The sequence below is a fragment of the Oncorhynchus masou genome, chromosome 21 (genome assembly GCF_036934945.1).
Source record: "Oncorhynchus masou masou isolate Uvic2021 chromosome 21, UVic_Omas_1.1, whole genome shotgun sequence".
In the NCBI taxonomy this organism is placed as follows: domain Eukaryota; kingdom Metazoa; phylum Chordata; class Actinopteri; order Salmoniformes; family Salmonidae; genus Oncorhynchus; species Oncorhynchus masou.
The window spans coordinates 6166022-6188214 of NC_088232.1; the positions used below are offsets into that span (position 1 = coordinate 6166022).

General features: G+C 43.9%; 1 protein-coding gene across 3 annotated transcripts; it reads left to right on the forward strand.

The window, feature by feature from the left end:
* The first annotated feature begins 1149 nt into the window (after positions 1-1149).
* LOC135507625 (transcriptional repressor RHIT-like) lies at positions 1150-20245 on the forward strand. 3 transcript variants are annotated; one of them, XM_064927188.1, is made up of 6 exons: positions 1150-1628; positions 3736-3866; positions 4062-4226; positions 12797-12908; positions 14225-14322; positions 15041-20245. In XM_064927188.1, the coding sequence occupies exons 1-6, from the start codon at positions 1340-1342 to the stop codon at positions 15977-15979; spliced, it is 1734 nt and encodes a 577-aa protein (XP_064783260.1). In that variant the 5' UTR covers positions 1150-1339; the 3' UTR covers positions 15980-20245. The 3 variants fall into 3 exon arrangements, with proteins under 3 accessions (XP_064783260.1, XP_064783262.1, XP_064783261.1); XM_064927190.1 differs by lacking the exon at positions 15041-20245 and adding an exon at positions 14881-15027; XM_064927189.1 differs by lacking the exon at positions 1150-1628 and adding an exon at positions 3243-3394.
* Positions 20246-22193: the final 1948 nt, after the last annotated feature.

The following is a 22193-nucleotide window of genomic DNA, read 5'->3' on the forward strand; positions in this document are numbered from 1 at the left end:
ATGCCACACCTCTCAGGTGGAGGAATTATCTTGGGAAAGGAGAAACGCTCACTGACAGGGATGTAAACATATTTGTGAACAACATTTGAGAGAAAAAATGCTTTTTGTGCTTATGGAACATTTCGGGGATATTTAATTTCAGCCCATGAAAAAATGGGACCAACACTTTACATGTTGCGTTTATATTTTTGTTCAGTATAAATGCATATTCCCATGAAACTGATTGAGATCAATTAAATGGTTGTCATGGAGATGCAGTTTGAAAGTTTCACCAGTATAAGGTGACAAATTATCATACATGATTGACAGCGATGGTCTATTTTGAAATGAGGTAGCCTATTCCTAACTTGGTGTTTGAGGGGATGTAAAAATATAAAAACTTTTGAGACAATAGGGTTTGTTCGTAAATTAAATCTGGAATGCCAAAGTGTGATCTGGGCGTTCATAAATTCAGAGGGTTTCGCTCTGGAGCGTTCACACTGGATGCTCTTGCCGAGGAGTACAGTTGATCCGAGCGTTCTGACCTCACAACGGCAGTCATAAACCCAAGCTAACCAGCTAACGTTGGCTACCTTGCTAGCTACTTCCAGACACAAATGAGAGAACACCTCACTGACCATTTTACTCGCCCTAGCAGAGATGGTTATGCTGTTTTCCTTTTATCCAGTGCCAGCGCTCTGGCACACTTAGACGAGAGTGCTCTAAAATCGGAGTAGATAGCCAGAGTGAATTTACAAACGCACCTATAGTGTGGGCATGGGCAGACGTTCTAATTGGAGGATGTATTTTATGCATATTCTATAAACTTTCCGAACAAATGTTGATTGGGGAAATTATTACGTCATTGGAATATTTTTGGGGGGCGCTCCCTCATCTAAAAACAATTGCACAACACCACTACATGTAACCTTAACGTTTTTTCAACAGACTATTGTATTTGTTGATTTAATCCGACTGTATTCATAATGAGTAATCCAGGAATGTCACGAGTTAATGGACACCTGAAAACAGCAAATCCACAGATCGCAATCACACTCTATAAACAGTACCGTATTTCAAAGAACAGCGCGCACACCTTTTTAATTTAACCACACCCATTTGAGCTATGACGCCTACCAATAAGATCCTTTCAATTTAGTGTAAACGGAAGTGATCAAAAACTATTTCCACGTTAGCATTGTTATTTAGACGTTTATTATCACCATGGAACTCAATATCAGTCATTTAACGGCATAGCGTCACATACTTACCCAATGTAGTTTAAAATTCGCCTTGGTGCCAGGACTTGGTTAATAGAGATTATTTAGGTAACGCTACTTAGGTATCACGTTAGCTAACAATGGCTAACTGTAACGATATGGTTTTTCACACTCAAATAGCCTCCATCATGGAGGTACTAGCGAATGCAGCCGTGGCAGAGATCTGTAAACTCGTAGACGACGACTATGCACTGTTTCGTTTGGAAATAACTCAAAGCCAGAAAGATAACAGGACATTGCGGAGGAAACTACAGCTACTGGAACTGAAGATGGCACGGGAGCGCGCAGAGGGGACAATGCGAGAGCGCGCCCTTGCAGGTCGTCCCAGTAGTGTCAAGTTCCTCGACCGACACAGAGGAATGGCAAGAGGTATATTTTGCAGAAGGCTGTCGCCGTTCATAAAGTTAATTGCCCCTTCCCTCCCTGCACACGTGTTCAGATCTTACACATAATTGGGTCTTGGTTAGTTTTTAGATGGTATGCAATATTTCTAATTCCCTGATTACGAGCCATCTAGCGCAAAGATTCAATATCATATTCTAAACAAATGCACACTACTTGGATGCAGAATAAAAGCAGGTCATCTTGCCAGACGATACCGACCCTACTATTACTATTGTTTACAATGAACTACACTGGGGCTCTAGTCATGGTTAGTAAGTGTAAATAACATTTTATTCAACATGCTGGAATGTAGAGACTATTGTGTCTTTTTTGGGGGGCTCCAATCATGTTTACATTAAGACACTAGCACGAGATATGGTCGGAAAACGTACCTCAATGCAGGGATAGGATATGCCACTGTACTCCAAATTTGACCTTTAATGGGTTTCCAGCCGCATACAAGCCTAAGATCACCATGCGCAATGCCATGCGTTGGCTGGTGTGGTGTAAAGCTCGCCAACATTGAACTCTGGAACAGTGGAAGCACGTTCTCTGGAGTGATGAATCAAGTCTCACCATCTGGCAGTCAGACAGACAAATCTGGGTTTAGCGGATGCCAGGAGAATGTTACCTGCCCGAGTGCAGGGTGCCAACTATAAAGTTTGGTGGATGAGGAATAATGGGACTGTTTTTCATGGTTTGGGCTAGGCCTCTTAGTTTCAGTGAAGGGAAATCTTAATGCTACAGCATACAATGACATTTTAGACAATTCTGTTCTTCTGACTTCGTGGCAACAGTTTGGGGAAGGCCCTTTCCTGTTTCAACAGGGCAATGCCCCCGTGCACAAAGTGAGGTCCATACAGAAATGGTTTGTCAAGATCAGTATGGAATAACTTGACTGACCTGCACAGAGCCCTGACCTCAACCCCATCGAACACCTTTGGGATGAATTGGAACGCCGACTGTGAGTCAGGCCTAATCACCCAACATCAGTGCCCGACCTCACTAATGCTCTTGTGGCTGAAATTGAATGGAAGAAAGTCCCCGCAGCAATGTTCGAACATCTAGTGGAAAGCCTTCCCAGAAGAGTGGAGGAGCAAAGGGGGGACCAACTCCATATTAATGGCAATGATTTTGGAATGAGATGTTCGACGAGCAGTTTTGGCTATGTAGTGTATAACAGCCAACGTGACATGCAATTCCATTATGGCTAATGCTAGCTAGCATGAGGACGAAAATGGCAGTTTTCTGGGAAAATGAACACTATTTCAATCTTCTCGATGAAGCAGTGTGGATAAACGTCAGATCTCGAGTACTGCACTGTTGTACGGACTCATATCTCGTGCCGGCTCCATGGTGTCTTAATGTAACCATGAAAAGATGCAGTAGTCTCTACAAGCCAGAATGTTTATTAAAATTATATTTACACTTTCCCGGTTGTTCATGCTGTTGGTCCTTTTGGCAGTAGGAGATAAGGTATCAACAGGAAAGGGTTGTTTACCCTACTTTTTGCGGCGCCAGTAGGTTCTGTCACTTGTATTTTCCTTCTCTTGACACGTACGTTGACCAAAGCACATTTCCTCGGAATCAGCTGGAAGTGTTTGCCGTTCGGGTTATGCTCGGCCATATTGTGCAAGTATTGGTCAGGTGCGAATTGCATCAGTAGGCCGGGGTTTGATAACACTTCCCTGTGGATATTTTGTACCAGATTACCACCGACATAGGGACAAAATCAGCAGACAACAAGTAAAGTAAGTTGAAATGAAGTTTGTTCAACATTCTGACTTGTAACGAGACTGGTCAGGAATGCTGAGCCAATATGTTAGAGAGTGTGTGGAAGTATTTCACCCTCAGATTCTAAAAGAGGCTATTATAACCAGAGCCATTGATTTGGGTTGTCATATGCTTACACTGTTATATTAAGTAGGACTTTCATACAAGCCTTAAAATGAGAACTCCCCCATGTTCTGCAACCAAATTGCACTCTTCGCCCTCATGCAGAAGTATTTGCAAACACAGAAAAGGGTCTATACCGTTGAGCAGACAGTAGCCAACACAACCTCCTTTTTTTTTCTCCCAATCACTTTCTCAGGTGAAGGAAGTCTCACTGGAGGCCACAGGAGCTTTGTTAAGCCAATGAAGCACAATTCATGGAGAGATGACCAACCAATTACTGTTGATGAGGGGAGTGGAACCTCAACCCAGCATGTTATCATGATAGAGGTTAGTGTAATAGTATTACATAAAAATTAGTTACTTTGTAATCTAATGTGGCCCGTTTATTTCAGAAAGGCTCACCTCAGCTATTCACTTGCTTACATGTACATCTGCCATAGGGGAGCTTTTGAGACTTCCCTACGACATTGTTATCCAATTCTACAAATTTACCGGTAATAACCTCCTCTCTTTTTGTGTCAGTCTGCAGATGCAGAGACTGCAGGTCCTGGGGTCAAGATGGAGAGGTCTGAAGGAGAGGAAGACCCACGACACACCAGAGACATCCAAACTGGAACGCCCTCTGTAGCCATGGAGGACCCCACCACCGCCCCAGCGCAGCCCAGGACCCGAAGCAGCATCACTGAGGTCAGTGGAACGCCGAACGCCGTCCTCAAGTCAGAGACAGACTCCAATACTTTAACTGTAACAAAAAGGCTCTTACACACAGGATCTGACCACAGATCAGACCCAGAGAGACTGGGGTTGGGGACACTGGGCTGTCCTCCTGCTCCCGGTTCAGAGTACTTACCCGTATTTCACCAGAGCCAAAGAACGGTTAATTCCCGTGGAGATGGTGATGCGTTAGACACTAGTGGTGATGATCCGTCTTGTTGTTACACTACAGAAATGGACCCTGGCAACATATCCTTGGGTTTAGAGACACAGACTGATCTGTCTAGAGGGGACTGGAACCAGTACAGTAGTAGTGTATACTCTGAAGGGTACCTAGATAAGGAAAGCAAGGTTATAATCATAGATGAGGTGACTGTGAAAGTGGAGGGTGACGCTTCTCCCACACGGAATGCAGAAAGTCACCTTGGAGATGGACACTCACAGGGCAGAGATTTCTTAGATTATAGGGAAAGCTTAGAGACAAATCCAACCGCTGTGACCCACTCTCCTATACACGAGTTCAGGGATCGCGACCCAGTGTCCACGTCGATGGGGCCTTCCGATTCACCCAGCCATGTCCTTTTCGATCAGGTATTGAACTCAAACGACAAGACTAGAGCCCAGGCTCAGGGAGGGGGAGCCACATCAGGCAATTTTAAAGAGAAACGGTTCCTCTGCATGTTCTGTAACAAAGGCTTCAGCAGCCCCCAGAAGGTGGAGATCCACCAGAGGGTCCACACAGGGGTGAAACCCTTCAGCTGTACCCAGTGTCAAATGCGTTTTGCCCAGGCTCGTGACCTGAAGAGGCACCAGAGGGTCCACACCGGTGAGAAACCCTACAGCTGCCCCCAGTGTGAGAAGAGGTTCTCCCGCCAGGACCATGTGAAGATGCACCTGAAGGTCCACACCGGAGAGAGGCCATTTGCCTGTACACACTGCGGGAAGAGGTTCTCAGAGAGGAGCTACCTCAGGATACACCAGCAGAAAAAACATTTCACTCTATAACATAGAAAGTAACTATTTCACTCGATAGCTTCTGATGTTTAGGTCAAAACCTGCATTAAAGACAAAGATTAATTTTCATTGTTGTCAGCAGAATAGATCCATAGATGTGTTTGGAATATCGAGAGGAACAGATATCAGTGTTGAATATTCCTTGGTAGAATACTGCATCCAGACATGGTAGATATATAAGCCAATGTAACAGTATAACTTTAGACCATCCCCTCGCCCATACCCGGGCGCGAACCAGGGACCCTCTGCACACATCAACAACAGTCACCCACGAAGCATCGTTACCCATCGCTCCACAAAAGCAGCGGCCCTTGCAGAGCAAGGGGAACCACTACCTCAAGGTCTCAGAGCAAGTGACGTCACTGATTGCAAAGCTATTTAGCGCGCACCACCGCTAAGTAGCTTGCAGTTTCACATCCGTTACACCAACAAAGTCTGATACATGTTGTGGTTGTACTGTGTGGGCTATGTGATGTTCACAAATGCCTATTTAATTACTTTCATTCAACTACTTAATTTTTTTTCCCAAGACAAATTGCATAAATTCTCATGAAAAGTATCAAATTCATTCAGATTATTAGTTGAGATGTGTATGTGGGGTTTTCATATGGTGTATTTAAATCTTGTTTATGTTCAATAAACACAAAATTGAACTTTTCATTCTAAGCCTTTCATTTAGACTCTTAGTATACATCACATCTGATCTCACCCTATTCTGCATACACACGATATTATAACCAATATACACTTACTAAATATACCCAAACAACTACTGTACACGTCAACATAGTTTAGTCAGGTTTGTCTGATGACTTTTAACTTATCATAGCTGACTTATTTTTAACCACATAATATTTATGTCCCATTATGTTTTTTTTTTTTTCAATAAGTCATTCTGTAACTACAGTCTAGAACTCTGACATGGTGGGGAACATAAGTAACAATTTCAATGTAAATATTTTCTGCGGCTCAAAATGAGTATCAGCCAGTGAAAATGTTTGATTTACTTGCAGTTGACAAAACACTAAATTGTAGCTGGTCTCATCAGATTATATCCTGGAACAAGTTCTGCATCAGCCAATTAAAATGGTCGACGTAGTTGGATGTGTTCCAACACTTGTTCATGAAAGTGTCCTAAACATACCGCAGTCCATCTGCACGTTCTGATCATCAAAGCAACTATCACGTGTATTTGACTGACTGATCAAATGTCTCTCTGTGTAAATTGCATAGTCTGCGTAATTGACGCAGATTGTGACAAAGCTTTGAATCTCAAATGAGTCCCCCCCCCCCCTTTTTAAATGTAGATTTACGTGTATTGTGTTAGTGTGTTGAAAAGGGACGTAGCCAACAGTTTGAAAATGCAGAGCTGCCTCTTTAGAGTTTCACACAAACACACAGCTATTTGTGCATCTAACTTTCCTACGGTGTGTTTGTAAATCCAATCTGGAGTGCCAGAGTGCCCTCTGGACATTTGTAAATTGTCCGATTTTTCGTTTGTTGGAAATTCAAGAGCGTTGTGCTCGCGGAGCGTTCAGTGCGCAAACTGGACGCTCTGGCAGAGGAGTAGGGTTGATCCAGGTTTCTGACCTCACAACGGCAGGCAAGCACCCAAGCTAACCTTCATTTAACTAGGCAAATTCTTATTTTACAATAACGGCCTACCCCGGCCAAACCTTCCCCTAACCCAGACGACGCTGGGCCAATTGTGTGCTGCCCTATGGGATTCCCAATCACGGCCGGTTGTGATATAGCCCGGGATCAAACCAGGGTCTGTAGTGATTCCTCTGGCACTGAGATGCAGTGCCTTAGACCGTTGCGTCAGTTGGGAGCCCGAAAGTGAGAGAACACCTCACTCTGTCCATTTTACTCTCCATAGCAGAGTTGGTTAGGCTGTTTTCCTTTTATCCAGAGCATTGGTGACTAAACTGTGCTCCTGGTAACAATTTAATTACGCTTTTTCGCTGAGGTTTACTGACACCGGCCATATTCAAGGGGTGTTGAGCGTCAGTTATTCTGCGCTTTTACACACTCGGAGGAGAGCGCTCTGAAATCGGAGTAGATAGCCAGAGCGAATTTATGAACGCACCCTTAGTCCTGAATTAATTGTGAATGATGATGAGTAAGAAAGTTACAGATGTAGAAATATCATACCCCCAAGACATGCTATCCTCTCACCATTACAATAACGGGGGGGGGGGGGGGGCTTTCTCACTCACCATGATTCATTCAGGATTATCCGTAATGATGGTAGCATCCACATTAATGTAGGCGAGTTTAGAAACATATTCTATTCTTATTTACAATAGAAGTGACTAAAATGACACAATACATTATTTACCATTAATTTCTATTGGGCACAAAATTCTCTGAAACACAACCAAAATTAACAGCAATGCATCCAACAAGTTTGTGGAGTCACACGCTTGATGTAATCATTGCGCGCTAGGAATATGGAACCAAATACTAAACTTTAAAAAACTTTAATACACATAAGTGAGGGGACTATGTACAAAAGTTGCTCTAATTTCTAAACGGTTCACCCGATATGGATTACAATAACCTTAAATAAAATCTAACAGTCTTCACTTTAACCTCAGTCGTGTGGTCAGCTGCCACAAAGGGAGTCCTCAGAAAATTACAATTGGCTCAGAACAGGGCAGCACGGCTGGCCCTTGAATGTACATGGAGAGCTAACATTAATAATATGCATGCCAATCTCTCATGGCTCAAAGTGGAGGAGAGATTGACTTCATCACTACTTGTTTTTGTAAGAAGTGTTGACATGCTGAATGCACGGAGCTGTATGTTTAAACTACTAGCACACAGCTCGGAGACCCATGCATACCCCACAAGACATGCCACCAAAGGTCTCTTCACAATCCCCAAGTCTAGAACAGACTATAGGAGGTGCACAGTACTACATAGAGCCATGTCTACATGGAACTCTATTCCACATCAGGTAACTGATGCAAGCAGTAGAATCCGATTTGGAAAACAGATAAAAATACACCTTATGGAACAGCGGGACTATGAAGAGACACAGACACACATACATGGATGTTATATTGTAAATATGTGATTGTGGCATAGTGGCCTGAGGGAACACACTTAATGTATTGGATAAAGTGTTATGAAATGTAATGTCATGTAATATTTAAATTGTATATAACTGCCTTAATGTTGCTGGACTCCAGGAAGAGTAGCTGCTGCATCGGCAGGAACTAATGGGGATCCATAATAAACCCCAGGAAGATTAGCTGCTGCCTTGGCAGGAACTAATGGGGATCCATAATAAACCCCAGGAAGATTAGCTGCTGCCTTGGCAAGAACTAATGGGGATCCATAATAAAACCCCAGGAAGATTAGCTGCTGCCTTGGCAGGAACTAATGGGGATCCATAATAAACCCCAGGAAGATTAGCTGCTGCCTTGGCAAGAACTAATGGGGATCCATAATAAACCCCAGGAAGATTAGCTGCTGCCTTGGCAAGAACTAATGGGGATCCATAATAAAACCCCAGGAAGATTAGCTGCTGCCTTGGCAAGAACTAATGGGGATCCATAATAAAACCCCAGGAAGATTAGCTGCTGCCTTGGCAAGAACTAATGGGGATCCATAATAAATACAAATACACTGCTCAAAAAAATAAAGGGAACACTTAAACAGCACAATGTAGCTCCAAGTCAATCACACTTCTGTGATATCAAACTGTCCACTTAGGAAGCAACAAATTCCACAACAGGTGGAAATTATAGACAATTATCAAGTCACCCCCAATAAAGGAGTGGTTCTGCAGGTGGTGACCACAGACCACTTCTCAGTTCCTATGCTTCCTGGCTGATGTTTTGGTCACTTTTGAATGCTGGCGGTGCTTTCACTCTTGTGGTAGCATGAGACGGAGTCTACAACCCACACAAGTGGCTCAGGTAGTACAGCTCATCCAGGATGGCACATCAATGCGAACTGTGGCAAGAAGGTTTGCTGTGTCTGTCAGCGTAGTGTCCAGAGCATGGAGGCGCTACCAGGAGACAGGCCAGTACCTCAGGAGACGTGGAGGAGGCCGTAGGAGGGCAACAACCCAGCAGCAGGACTGCCAGAGCCCTGCAAAATGACCTCCAGCAGGTCACAAATGTGCATGTGTCTGCTCAAACGGTCAGAAACAGACTCCATGAGGGTGGTATGAGGGCCCGACGTCTACAGGTGGGGGTTGTGCTTACAGCCCAACACCGTGCAGGACGTTGGCATTTGCCAGAGAACACCAAGATTGGCAAATTCACCACTGACGCCCTGTGCTCTTCACAGATGAAAGCAGGTTCACACTGAGCACATGTGACAGACGTGACAGAATCTGGAGATGCCGTGGAAAACGTTCTGCTGCCTGCAACATCCTCCAGCATAACCGGTTTGGCGGTGGGTCAGTCATGGTGTGGGGTGGCATTTCCTAGCCTGACTAGCCTGACTGACCTAGCTGATCATAGGCATCACCGTATGTAGCCTAGTGCGCTCATAGTTTTTTCCTACTTCGTCCTCTTCTCAGAACAGGGGCTCTCCTTCTTCATTGGAAAGTTTTCTTGTAGCTTGATTAGGGCTTCATCGGCGCTTGTGAATCCTATCCTTTGCGTTCCCTTCCATACCCACAGCACTCCTGGGAAGCAGAGTTGAGATTTGATTCTGACTGTCTGATCTGAATGTATTCCTTGCGTTTTCTCCTCAGCCTAGCAGACAGGTCTGAGACGAATCGAATGGACTGGCTGTGGATTTTGATCTCCTTTCCCCCCTGTGCTTTCAGAATGTTGACTTTGGTCTGATAGTTCCACAGTTTGAAGATTACCATGCAGGGATATTTAGCGTTCTTCTGTTTCATGCCCAATCCTTTTGGCATTGTTCCAGATCCGCTGGTGCTATATCCACGGCAAGTTCCTCTGCTATCAGTTTGACCACGTAGCTGGAAAGGTGTCCTTTTTCCTCGTCTTCTGGTACAGACAGTATTCTCATGTTTCGTCACATTCTGTTTTCTTGCTGGTCCAATTCATCTTCTAAAGTTTGCAACTTTGTTTCTAGCAGGTTCATTTTTTGTGTGTTGTTCTTTCATGTGCATGTCTGACACGATAGGCTACTTTCTTTTTGAGCGAATCTACTTTTTTAACAACAGATTGTAGCAGGTTGTTTTGGTGTGCATTGAGAGCATTTTAGCTTTGCTTGATATTCTTTAGCTGTTCATTACTCTCGTTTGCATCTCCTAATTGCTCCTTGTCTTTTGCTCTGGGGGAAGTAATGCCTTGTTAGATTTGTGTCGCCGCGCCGCTTTACAAAGTGATTGGCTTGCGTTTGTATATAACTGACCGCTCACGCTTTCCCAGTCGCTTGGGGATATATTGATCTATTTGATTTTAGATACTTAATTTAAACTTTAAACTTATAGTTTGCCTTCTACATATAACCACAGTTTTGTCAGTACAAGACAGAACTAGTCACACCTGTCATAACTTTCCTGTGAAGAGCCGAAGGATCAGGGTACAGTGGGTCCGCTCTACTGCGCCCTCTCTCTCTCGCAGAGGTGGAGGAGGACGCTTTATGGGGGTCGTAAAATTCTCTGCTACTGGACTCTGTAGTATCGAGATTGGAATGTGACTATGGAACACAGAGACACTTGGACATCAAAAGGTTGAATAATTTAACAGTATTTCGGTATTCCAAGCAGTTGGAGTGGTCCGTGGACACTTAAGGAACAGTCATGTCGAGTTTGTTTCACTTGGTGAACTCATGAAGGACAGGAGACACACATTACTGTTTCTTTGTTTGCATACACTTCTCAATTATGGGGTTTGCATCTGAATGTTGTATTAAATTAATGATTAAGCATAAGAATAATTTTGGAAAGATAACAATGTGATCTTAGTCTTCGAAATGAGAATTGTTTTTCATAGTAACTTATGATTAGTCAGTGGCCACGCCCCCATGAGCACAGACAGTACACGGTGTCATGGAAGCGAGGATCTTTTCTGCTCCTGTATAAAACCACCCGTGACAAAATGTATATTAGACCAGAAAACATGGAAGCTGTCGCTATATGTTGAAATGGTTGGCAACTCTACCAAAGGACAAGACCAGAGAACATGGAGATCATTCCCACGTTGAAATGGCTAAGAAATCTACACACTAAAGAACAATTATTCAGGCTGCAGCTGTTTAAGTACTTTAGTCTGGTAAATGCAACCGGTCGAATGACCGAATGGTACTCTGACGTATCCGTTATAACAAGCTACAACCAGAGACTTTGTGTCGACAATCTATCCAGCTGACGGACGGACTGGCGATCGCAGAGAGGGACAACAAAGGCATACACTTATAAATATGTAAATTGCAATTTCTTTTCGAATGAGCGGTTATTCATGTTCAAAGTATTAGCATTTCCATCAGTGTAGTTATCAACTCTGAATTTTCCAGCTTTCCCCACCCCTTTCCTTTGTCTACCAAGCCATCATTTTGGCTTAGCCCACGAGGGACTTTTCTTTGTGTCATGTTAGTAACCAATGTATTATCTACTGTGTGTGTGTTTATGTAATTCTGTGATTGATTAGTTAGTTAGTTAGTAAATAAATAAGCCAATTTGTATATCACTATTCATGATTTATGATGATAGGGTTCGTGCAGATATCCAAGGGTTTGTGACATTCAGGAATAAGATTGATGAGGTAATAATACATTAATATAAGTCTGTAATCAATAAGATAATAAAATATCTGAAGAGTTATATTTGGGAAATTGCAACTCTATAAACAACATTTTCCTGTGGTGCCCCAACTTCTTAGTTAGTTACTATTCCGTGATTAAACAAATCACTGAATAGTAATTAATTAGAAAGTTGGGGCAATAATTACACAGATAATTGATTTGATAATATAACAGTCTTCACATTTAATGACAGCAAACATTGCGACACACCCCATGCATCCTATCGGTATGCGCATGCGTGGCAATTACCTTGTACTGAGAGTTTGTGAGTTCTAACATGTAAACTAAGGACCTCATTTTTATTTTTTTCATAAAAGCACATGGATGTGTGTGAAACAGGCAAACAAAAACGTCTGATTTTGTCATATATGCAAAAATATGAGACTGGGCTTACTGAGGTGAGCACACTATGAACTACAGTCTAAATGGTATTAGTTCAGGGCCCGTATCCACAAAGCCTCTGAGTAGGAGTGCTGATCTAGGATCAGTGTTTCCTTGTAGATCATAAGAAATAGGATTATACGGAAAGATCCTAGATCAGCACTCCTACTCTGATTCTCTTTGTAGATATCGGCCGAGGTCTTGATTAATTTTGTGGGACCATGGCTTTTAAATGATCAAACCATTAAAGAGGGTCAAGTAGTCAAATCAACTAACATGTTTGCATAGTATAAAATAAATTGACATGTTTGCACAGTATGCATAGAAATCCCCCATTGCCCAATCAGAAGATAGCAGGTCGCTCATATCAGATTTCTTGATCCAACATCCTCTTACTCTGTATCTCTTAGTCAGTAGACATGGAGGATGGGAAGCCTGATCTGCTGCTGGTCAAAGAGGAGACAATAGAAGACGAACCAGAGAGCATTGATCTGCTGAGTGGACTAAAGATGGGGGCGCAAGGTATGGGAGAAATACACTACTGTTCAAAAGTTTGGGGTCACTTAGAAATGTCCTTGTTTTTTGAAAGAAAAGTACTTTTTTTCTTCTCCATTAAAATAACATACAATTGATCAGAAATACAGTGTAGATATTGTTAATGTTGTAAATGACTATTGTAGCTGGAAACGGCAGATTTTTTATGGAATATCTACATAAGCGAACAGAGGCCCATTGTCAGCAACCATCACTCCTGTGTTCCAATGGCACATTGTGTTAGCTAATCCAAGTTGATCATTTTAAAAGGCTAATTGATCATTAGAAAACCCTTTTGCAATTATGTTAACACAGCTGAAAACTGTTGTTCTGATTAAAAAAGCAATAAAACTGGCCTTCTTTAGACTAATTGAGTATCTGGAACATCAGCATTTGTGGGTTCGATTACAGGCTCAAAATGGCTAGAAACAAAGAACTTTCTCCTGAAACCTGTCAGTCTATTCTTGTTCGGAGAAATGAAGGCTATTCCATGCGAGAAATTGCCAAGAAACTGAAGATCTCCTACAACGCTTTGTACTACTCCCTTCATAGAACAGTGCTATTTGGTTCTAACCAGAATATAAAGAGGAGTGGGAGGCCCCAGTGCACAACTGAGCAAGGGGACAAATACATTAGAGTGTCTAGTTTGAGAAACAGACGCCTCACCAAGTTCTCAACTGGCAGCTTCATTAAATAGTACCCGCAAAAATCCGATCTCAACGTCAACAGTGAAGAGGCGACTCTGTGATGCTGGCCTTCTAGGCAGAGTTGCAAAGAGAAAGCCATATCTCAGACTAGCCAATAAAAATAAAATATTAAGATGGGCAAAAGAACGCAGACACTGGACAGAGGAACTCTAAAACAACGTGCCATTGGAACACAGGAGTGATGGTTGCTGATAATGGGCCACTGCACGCCTATGTAGATATTCAAAAAAATAATAATAATCTGCAGTTTCCAACTACAATAGTCATTTACAACATTACCAATGTCTACACTGTATATCTGATCAATTTGATGTTATTTAAATGGACAAGAAAATGTGTTTTTCTTTCAAAAACAAGGACATTTCTAAGTGACCCCCAACTTTTGAACAGGAGTGTACATATAGCCGACATACAGTAATAGATCTTCAATGGGAATAGTGATGCACCTGGCTATTCTTTTTTTTCTTCATTCATAAAATTAAATCAATGCAACTTATGTTCACCTACAAAAACACATTATAATGTATGAACTTGACCAGGTAATTGACAAAAAAAACACCATATGTAGAGTTTCTATTCTCTAACCTCTTCCTGCAGGAGACTGGGTGGCCATCTTGGATACCCAGACCAGTGCAGCCAAGAGCCCAGGGGACAACATCATTGATCAGGGCAGGACCAGAGGTGATATAGTGGAGGTCAGTGGATGGGACAGCATCCTCAACTCTGGGCTGGGGAACAACACTGTTAAACACAACCAGAAACATACAGGCGAACAAAAAACAACATCCACACTTAGTCTCCATGACAACAGACTGGCTGAGACCAGGGCAAGGAGTGGATTTGGTGTGCGGGGCGGGGACGGGGAGGTGTCCGTATGCGGCGGGAGAGAACAGACACAGCCTTGGCTAGTGATGTTCCGGCCTGCTTCTATAGTTGTGATTCAGAGAGACTGATGGCATCTCAGGTTAACCCCCTAACAGGTTCCGCCTTCAGCCTGCCTTCTATAGGATACTGGTGTCTTATAATGAGGAAATAGTGCCCTAATTACTTGATATAAAGTAGTAAAGTATTCCAAAAATGTATTTAATCAAAGCGAGGGTAGCAGATGTACAGAAAAGGGAAAGTGTTACCACAGTGAGAAAAATTATTCTACTTTTCAGGTGTATCAATTTGTGCAATAAAAGTAGTGTATGACCATTTTGTTGAAATTAAATACTGTGCTGACTGACTTGGTTATTTTTGTATCATTGCAGGGACTGAGTTTCAACACATGGACATTAAAATTAAAATTTAAAAAATCCAATGGCTCCATATTGTTAGGTACTTGAATCAGTGTTTTAGACATAGGTTTGACTGTGGTTAAATGTGTCTTGTAAAAACCTTCATGCTTTTCGGTACAATATTTGTTTTCAGTCTGCAGCCCATGAAGACCTGCTGATATCCAGTGTTACTGGTGGGAGAGAGTGGACCTCTGAGGTGGCTGGCCATAAACCCTGGACCCGGATCAGGACCCTGGATCAGGAGCCTTCGCTCTTCATTCCCGAGTCGGAACCAGGACACAATCGCGAAGTACAGAGACTCCACCACACAGAACACAACCAGTGGACAGGTGGACTGAACAACCTCAGTCCTGATGGTCATCAGAGAGACAGAGGCTCCAGTCAGGGATCCAGTCTGCAGCCCAGACCCTTCTCTTCACAGTCTCAGTGCAGGGATGAAGCAGGGCCTGGAGCTAATAGAGATAGACCCTCCTGTTCCTATGATACAAACACCACACTATCCATGATGAACAGAGCAGGTCAACCTGGGCTTCAGCCTTCACAGAGAGTGGTGGGAGACCCCCCTGGTGGTAGTTTTTCAGCAAGTCTGTCTTCTCCTTCAGGTTCTCATCTAATGCCTGGTGACTGGGTTCATGGAAAGCCTGGGCCTGGGTCTAACCTTCCTCAGTTTCCTCCTGGTTACCCCACCAATACAGACAGGGTCAGGATGGGTGTACAACACGAGAGGTACCTAGCCTATAACACATCACATAATCCCAACAACACCCAAACAATGGCTAGAGGTCAGGGAGGGAGCTCAAAGACTAACAATCTGAGGGTGGTTCTACCTGCTTCTACCTCCTCTGGTGTCATTGGGTCACAACATGGGAGGCCGAGCATTAGGACGGATGCAGACAAGCCGTATGCCTGCCCCACATGTGGGAAGAATTTTGCTAAGGCAAAATATGTGAAGCAGCACCAGACCATTCACACCAATGAGAGGCCCTTCAAGTGCAAACTATGTTACAAGAGCTTCTCCTTCCTGAGTATCCTTATCAGACATAAGAGTGTCCATAATGGGGAGAAATCGTAGCAGTGTGGCTTGAGTTTTACGCAGGGGATATCTGGGAACTATTCTTTAGCTTAAATATTATTGTTATCATGTGAAGTGTCTTGGGGTAAGAGAGTTTTTTGGATTACTAAGTCCCTCAGTATCTGGGCATGCTGTCTTTCTCACAGGATACAGACTTTTTGTTTGGTGTGCTGGCATAGCTATAGCACTGTCATTTAAGTCTAACACTATATTCACCCTTTGAATTTGGTTTTGCCTATATTCTATTCATAACAAAAATAATGTCCCTCTTTTATATAACACCTTCATAACACACCCCTACCCCCAAAAAGTATTTGGCATAATCAGGAGGCATCTGTTTCTTTATGTACTAAAAATAGATGATTAAATCGGTGAATGAGAAATTATGTTATCTTTTTATTTGCTTAAAAATTTGACTTAGTTTCCTTGAATTCCTTGGCTTCCTTCGAACATATTGTCACAACAATGAGCCAGATATTTCACCGGATGTATAAATGTGAAGCATCCATTTGGTGTTGCCACTCACGACCAAATATGGTGATGAGAGGAAGCCCAGTGGTCGGCAGTGAGAGAAAATGGAGCGAGATTGATTTTGGCCGACATTCTGTTAATTTTCTCATCAATTAAACATTTGTTCTCAATACAGTTTTCTGCTTTCAAAACTATAATCTGTTAGGAACAGAGTGGACTAAGTTTGGCAGACTTTACCCTTTGCCAAAACACAATACCCCATAATGACAAAACCAAAAAAAGGTTTTTAGAAATGTTTGCTCATTTACAACATCAAGTCTTATTGGGGATGACGCTACAAGCTTGGCACACCTGTATTTGGGGAGTTTCTCCCATTTTTCTCTGCAGATCCTCTCAATCTCTGTCAGGTTAGATGGGGAGAGTCGTTGCACAGCTATTTTCTGGTCTTTCCAGAGATGTTTGATCGGGTTCATGTCCGGGCTCTGGCTGGTCCACTCAAGCACATTCAGTGACTTGTCCCGAAGCCACTCCTGCGTTGTCTTGGCTGTGTGCTTGGGTCCTTGTATGGTTGGAAGGTGAACCTTGGCCCCAGTCTGAGGTCCTGAGCGCTCTGGAACAGGTTTTCATCAAGGATGAAATGGTCAGAGTCCTTTAGGTGCCTGTTGGCAAACTCCAAGCGGGCTGTCATGTGTGTTTTACTGAGGAGTCGCTTCTGTCTGGTCACTCTACCATAAAGGCCTGATTGGTGGAGTGCTGCAGAGATGGTTGTCCTTCTGGAAGGTTCTCCCATCTCCACAGAGGAACGCTGGAGTTCTATCAGAGAAACCATCGGGTTCTTTGTTACCTCCCTTACCAAGGTCCTTCTCCCCCGATTGCTCAGTTTGGCCGAGACAGCCAGTTCTAGGGAGAGTCTTGGTGATCCATACTTCTTCCATTTAAGAATGATGGAAACCACTGTGTTCCTGGGGACCTTAAATGCTGCATAAATGTTATGGTACCTTTCCCAGATCTGTGCCTCGACACAATCCTGTCTAGGAGCTCTACGGACAATTCGGTATTTCAGCCACACCCGTTGTGGAGAGGTGTATAAAATCAAGCACACAGCCATGCAATCTCTATAGGCAAACATTGGCAATAGGATGGCCTTACTGAAGAGCTCAATGACTTTCAACGTGGCACCGTCATAGGATGCCACCTTTTATCACATTTCTGCCCTGCTAGAGCTGCCCCGGTCAACTGTAAGTGTTGTTATTGTGAAGTGGAAACCTCTAGGAGCAAGAACGGCTCAGATGCGAAGTGGTAGGCCACACAGGCTCACAGAACGGGGCCCGCCGAGTGCTGAAGTGAGTAAAAATCATCTGTCCTTGGTTGTAACACTCGCTACCGAGTTCCAAACTGCCTCTGGAATCAACGTCAGCACAAGAACTGTTCTTTGGGAGCTTCATGAAATGTGTTTTCATGGCCGAGCAGCCGCACGCAAGCCTAAGATCACCATGCACAATGCCAGGCATTGGCTGGAGTGGTGTAAAGCTCGCTGCCTTTGGACTCTGGAGCAGTGGAATTGCGTTCTCTGGAGTGATGAATCATGCTTCACCATCTGGCAGTCCGACGGACTAATCTGGGTTTGGCGAATGCCAGGAGAATGTTGCCTGCCCGATTACATAGTGCCAAATGTAAAGTTTGGTGGAGGAGGAATAATGGTCTGGGGCTGTTTTTCATGGTTCTGGCTAGGCCCAGCAAACAATGATATTCAAATTGTATTTTTATTTCACCTTTATTTAACTAGGCAAGTCAGTTTATAACAAATTCTTATTTACAATGACGGACTACCCCGGGCCAATTGTGCGCCGCCCTATGGGACTCCCAATCATGGCCAGATGTGACACAGCCTGGACTCGAACTAGGGACTATAGTGACACCTCTTGCACTGAAATGCAGTGCCTTAGACCACTGCGCCACTCAGGAGCCCATTCTAGAAGATTCTATGCTTCCAACTTTGTGGCAACAGTTTGGTGAAGGCCCTTTCCTGTTTCATCATGACAATGCCCCCGTGCACAAAGCGAGGTCCATACAGAAATGGTTTGTCAAGATCGGTGTGGAAGAACTTGACTGTCCTGCACAGAGCCCGACCTCAACCCCATCGTACACCTTTGGGATGAATTGGAACGCTGACTGGGAGCCAGGCCTAATCGCCCAACATCAGTGCCCTACCTCACTAATGCTCTTGTGGCTCAATGGAAGCAAATGTTCTTGCAGCAATGTTCCAACATCTAGTGGAAAGCCTTCCCAGAGGAGTGGAGGCTGTTATAGCAGCAAAGGGTGTACCAACTCCATGTTAATGCCCATGATTTTGGAATGAGATTTTTGATGAGCAGGTGTCCACATACTTTTTGTCATGTAGTGTACATGTGAGCCTGAAATGGAATGAGGCCGACCTGACTGCGAGGCAAGTGCTGGCTGAGGCAAGTGCTGGCTGAGGCTGCTGAGCAGCACAGTGAAATTAGTGTGGAAGGGGCACAGTGCGTCCGAATGCTGATTGTTTATCAATAAATTATTGAGGGGGACGAATCGACCCATTCTGAATATTGTGGGTGACATTAATATCTTTGGAATCAATGTTTGTGGGTGACATTAATATCTTTGGAATCAATGTTGGTAATACCATAATTATGGATAGTCATGAATGAGTCGTGATTAATGATGAGTGAGAAAGTTACAGAGGCATAAATATCATACCCCCACCCCCCAAAAAAATGCTAACCTCCCCTGTTATTGGTAATGTTGAGAAGATACCATGTTTTGGGGGTATTTATTAGGATCCTCATGACTCTACCTGGGGTCAAAACAGAGTTAAAACAGTTACAGTACATCAAAACACAACAACAGCCTACATCATAAATGAAACAATACATCATACAAAACATTATTACATTATGAAAAAATGTACAATGTAAAATCCACAATGCCACAACATTACAGTGTGTATGTATGAGCGTGTCTCTTCGTGTTTCCGGGAGGTGTTTTGTCATCTTTTTTAAAATCAGATTTTACTGCCCTTCTGGTATGAATTCTACAAGGTGATGCATTCAAACGTTGCTCAATTCATATCAAGGGACCTAACATGTACCAGGAAAACATTCCCCACACCATAACACCAGCCTGTACTGTTGACACCGGACAGGATCAAATCAAAATCAAATCAAATTTATTTATATAGCCCTTCGTACATCAGCTGATATCTCAAAGTGCTGTACAGAAACCCAGCCTAAAACCCCAAACAGCAAGCAATGCAGGTGTAGAAGCACGGTGGCTAGGAAAAACTCCCTAGAAAAGCCAAAACCTAGGAAGAAACCTAGAGAGGAACCAGGCTATGTGGGGTGGCCAGTCCTCTTCTGGCTGTGCCGGGTAGAGATTATAACAGAACATGGCCAAGATGTTCAAATGTTCATAAATGACCAGCATGGTCGAATAATAATAAGGCAGAACAGTTGAAACTGGAGCAGCAGCACGGCCAGGTGGACTGGGGACAGCAAGGAGTCATCATGTCAAGTAGTCCTGGGGCATGGTCCTAGGGCCGCGGTTCAGTTGAAACTGGAGCAGCAGCACGGCCAGGTGGACTGGGGACAGCAAGGAGTCATCATGTCAGGTAGTCCTGGGGCATGGTCCTAGGGCTCAGGTCCTCCGAGAGAGAGAAGGAGAGAATTAGAGAACGCACACTTAGATTCACACAGGACACCGAATTGGACAGGAGAAGTACTCCAGATATAACAAACTGACCCCAGCCCCCGACACATAAACTACTGCAGCATAAATACTGGAGGCTGAGACAGGAGGGGTCAGGAGACACTGTGGCCCCACCCGAGGACACCCCCGGACAGGGCCAAACAGGAAGGATATAACCCCACCCACTATGCCAAAGCACAGCCCCCACACCACTGGAGGGATATCTTCAACCACCAACTTACCATCCTGAGACAAAGCTGAGTATAGCCCGCAAAGATCTCCGCCACAGCACAACCCAAGGGGGGGCGCCAACCCAGACAGGATGACCACATCAGTGAATCAACCCACTCAGGTGACGCACCCCCTCCAGGGACGGCATGAGAGAGCCCCAGCAAGCCAGTGACTCAGCCCCTGTAATAGGGTTAGAGGCAGAGAATCCCAGTGGAAAGAGGGGAACCGGCCAGGCAGAGACAGCAAGGGTGGTTCGTTGCTCCAGAGCCTTTCCGTTCACCTTCCCACTCCTGGGCCAGACTACACTCAATCATATGACCCACTGAAGAGATGAGTCTTCAGTAAAGACTTAAAGGTTGAGACCGAGTTTGCGTCTCTGACATGGGTAGGCAGACCGTTCCATAAAAATGGAGCTCTATAGGAGAAAGCCCTGCCTCCAGCTGTTTGCTTAGAAATTCTAGGGACAATTAGGAGGCCTGCGTCTTGTGACCGTAGCGTACGTGTAGGTATGTACGGCAGGACCAAATCAGAGAGATAGGTAGGAGCAAGCCCATGCAATGCATGGGGCCATGGACCCATGCTGCTTACGCCAAATCCTGAATCTGCCATCAGCATGACGCAACAAGAACCGGGATTCTGCTGCAATGGCCCATCCGTGACAAGGACCAAATAGTTGTGCGTTCCGAGATGCCGTTCTGCGCCGGTATTTTCCTGTTTGTGGCCCACCTGTTAGCTTGCACAATTCTTGCCATTCTCCTTCGACCTCTCTCATCAACAAACTATTTTTGGCCACAGGACTGCCGCTGACTGGATGTTTTTTTGTCTGTCGCACTATTCTCGGTAAACCCTAGACACTGTCATGCATTGTAAGCCCAAGAGGCCGGCCGTTTCTGAGATACTGGAAGCGGCACGCCTGGCACCAACGATCATACCACGCTCAAAGTCGCTTAGGTCACTAATTTTGCCCATACTAACGTTCAATCGAATAGTAACTGAATACCTCAATGCCTGTCTGCCTGCTTTATATAGCAAGCCATGGCCACGTGACTCACTGTCTGTAGAAGCAAACCATTCTTGCGAACGGAGTATTGTACCAAATAAACTGGCCACTTAGTATTTAGTACTAGCTTATTGCTTGCCATCCATTCTAAAACTGACTGCAGCTCTTTGTTAAGTGTAGTAGGGATTTCACTTGCTTTATCACTTTTTCACTGGCTTTTTCACTGGCTTTACTCAATGCTAGTGGTAGATAATTTGTAAAAATATAAAAAAGTATGGGGCAAGACGGCTACCTTGAGGTATGCCAAGCTCTACCTGGTTTAAGTTTAGAGAGGCTTCCATTGTCTGCGTTCTGTTAGATAGGTAACTCAATCAACAATATTGCATAGGATGTAAAGCCATAACACATTTTTTCACCAGCACACTATGATCGATAAAGTCCAAAGCTGCACTGAATTCTATCAAAAAAGCTCCCACAATCTTTTTCACAGTATTTTTTTCAATTCCTTTCAGCCAATCATCAGTCATTTGTGTTAGTGCCGTACATGTTACGTGCCCTTCCCTATAAGCGTGCTGAAAGTCAGATGTCAAATTGTTTACTGTAACATAGCATTGTATCTGGTGAAACACAATTTCTTCCAGAAGTTCACTAACGGTCGGTAGTAGGCTGATTGGTCGGCTGTTTGAACCTCATGTATGATCTCTCATACGCTATTTTAGGCCCAGCCTTTGGAACTTTGGTTTCTGATCACTTTATCCGATGGGTGTGGATACTTCTTTAGAGCAGATT

What these genes read in the sequence shown, in the direction of transcription:
- LOC135507625 (XM_064927188.1), top strand. Translation starts at nt 1,340, where the DNA reads ATGGCTAACTGTAACGATATGGTTTTTCACACTCAAATAGCCTCCATC. An exon ending in ACACAGAGGAATGGCAAGAG is followed by an intron (nt 1,629 to 3,735) that starts GTATATTTTGCA and finishes TCACTTTCTCAG; the next exon opens with GTGAAGGAAGTCTCACTGGA. An exon ending in ACTAAAGATGGGGGCGCAAG is followed by an intron (nt 12,909 to 14,224) that starts GTATGGGAGAAA and finishes CTCTTCCTGCAG; the next exon opens with GAGACTGGGTGGCCATCTTG.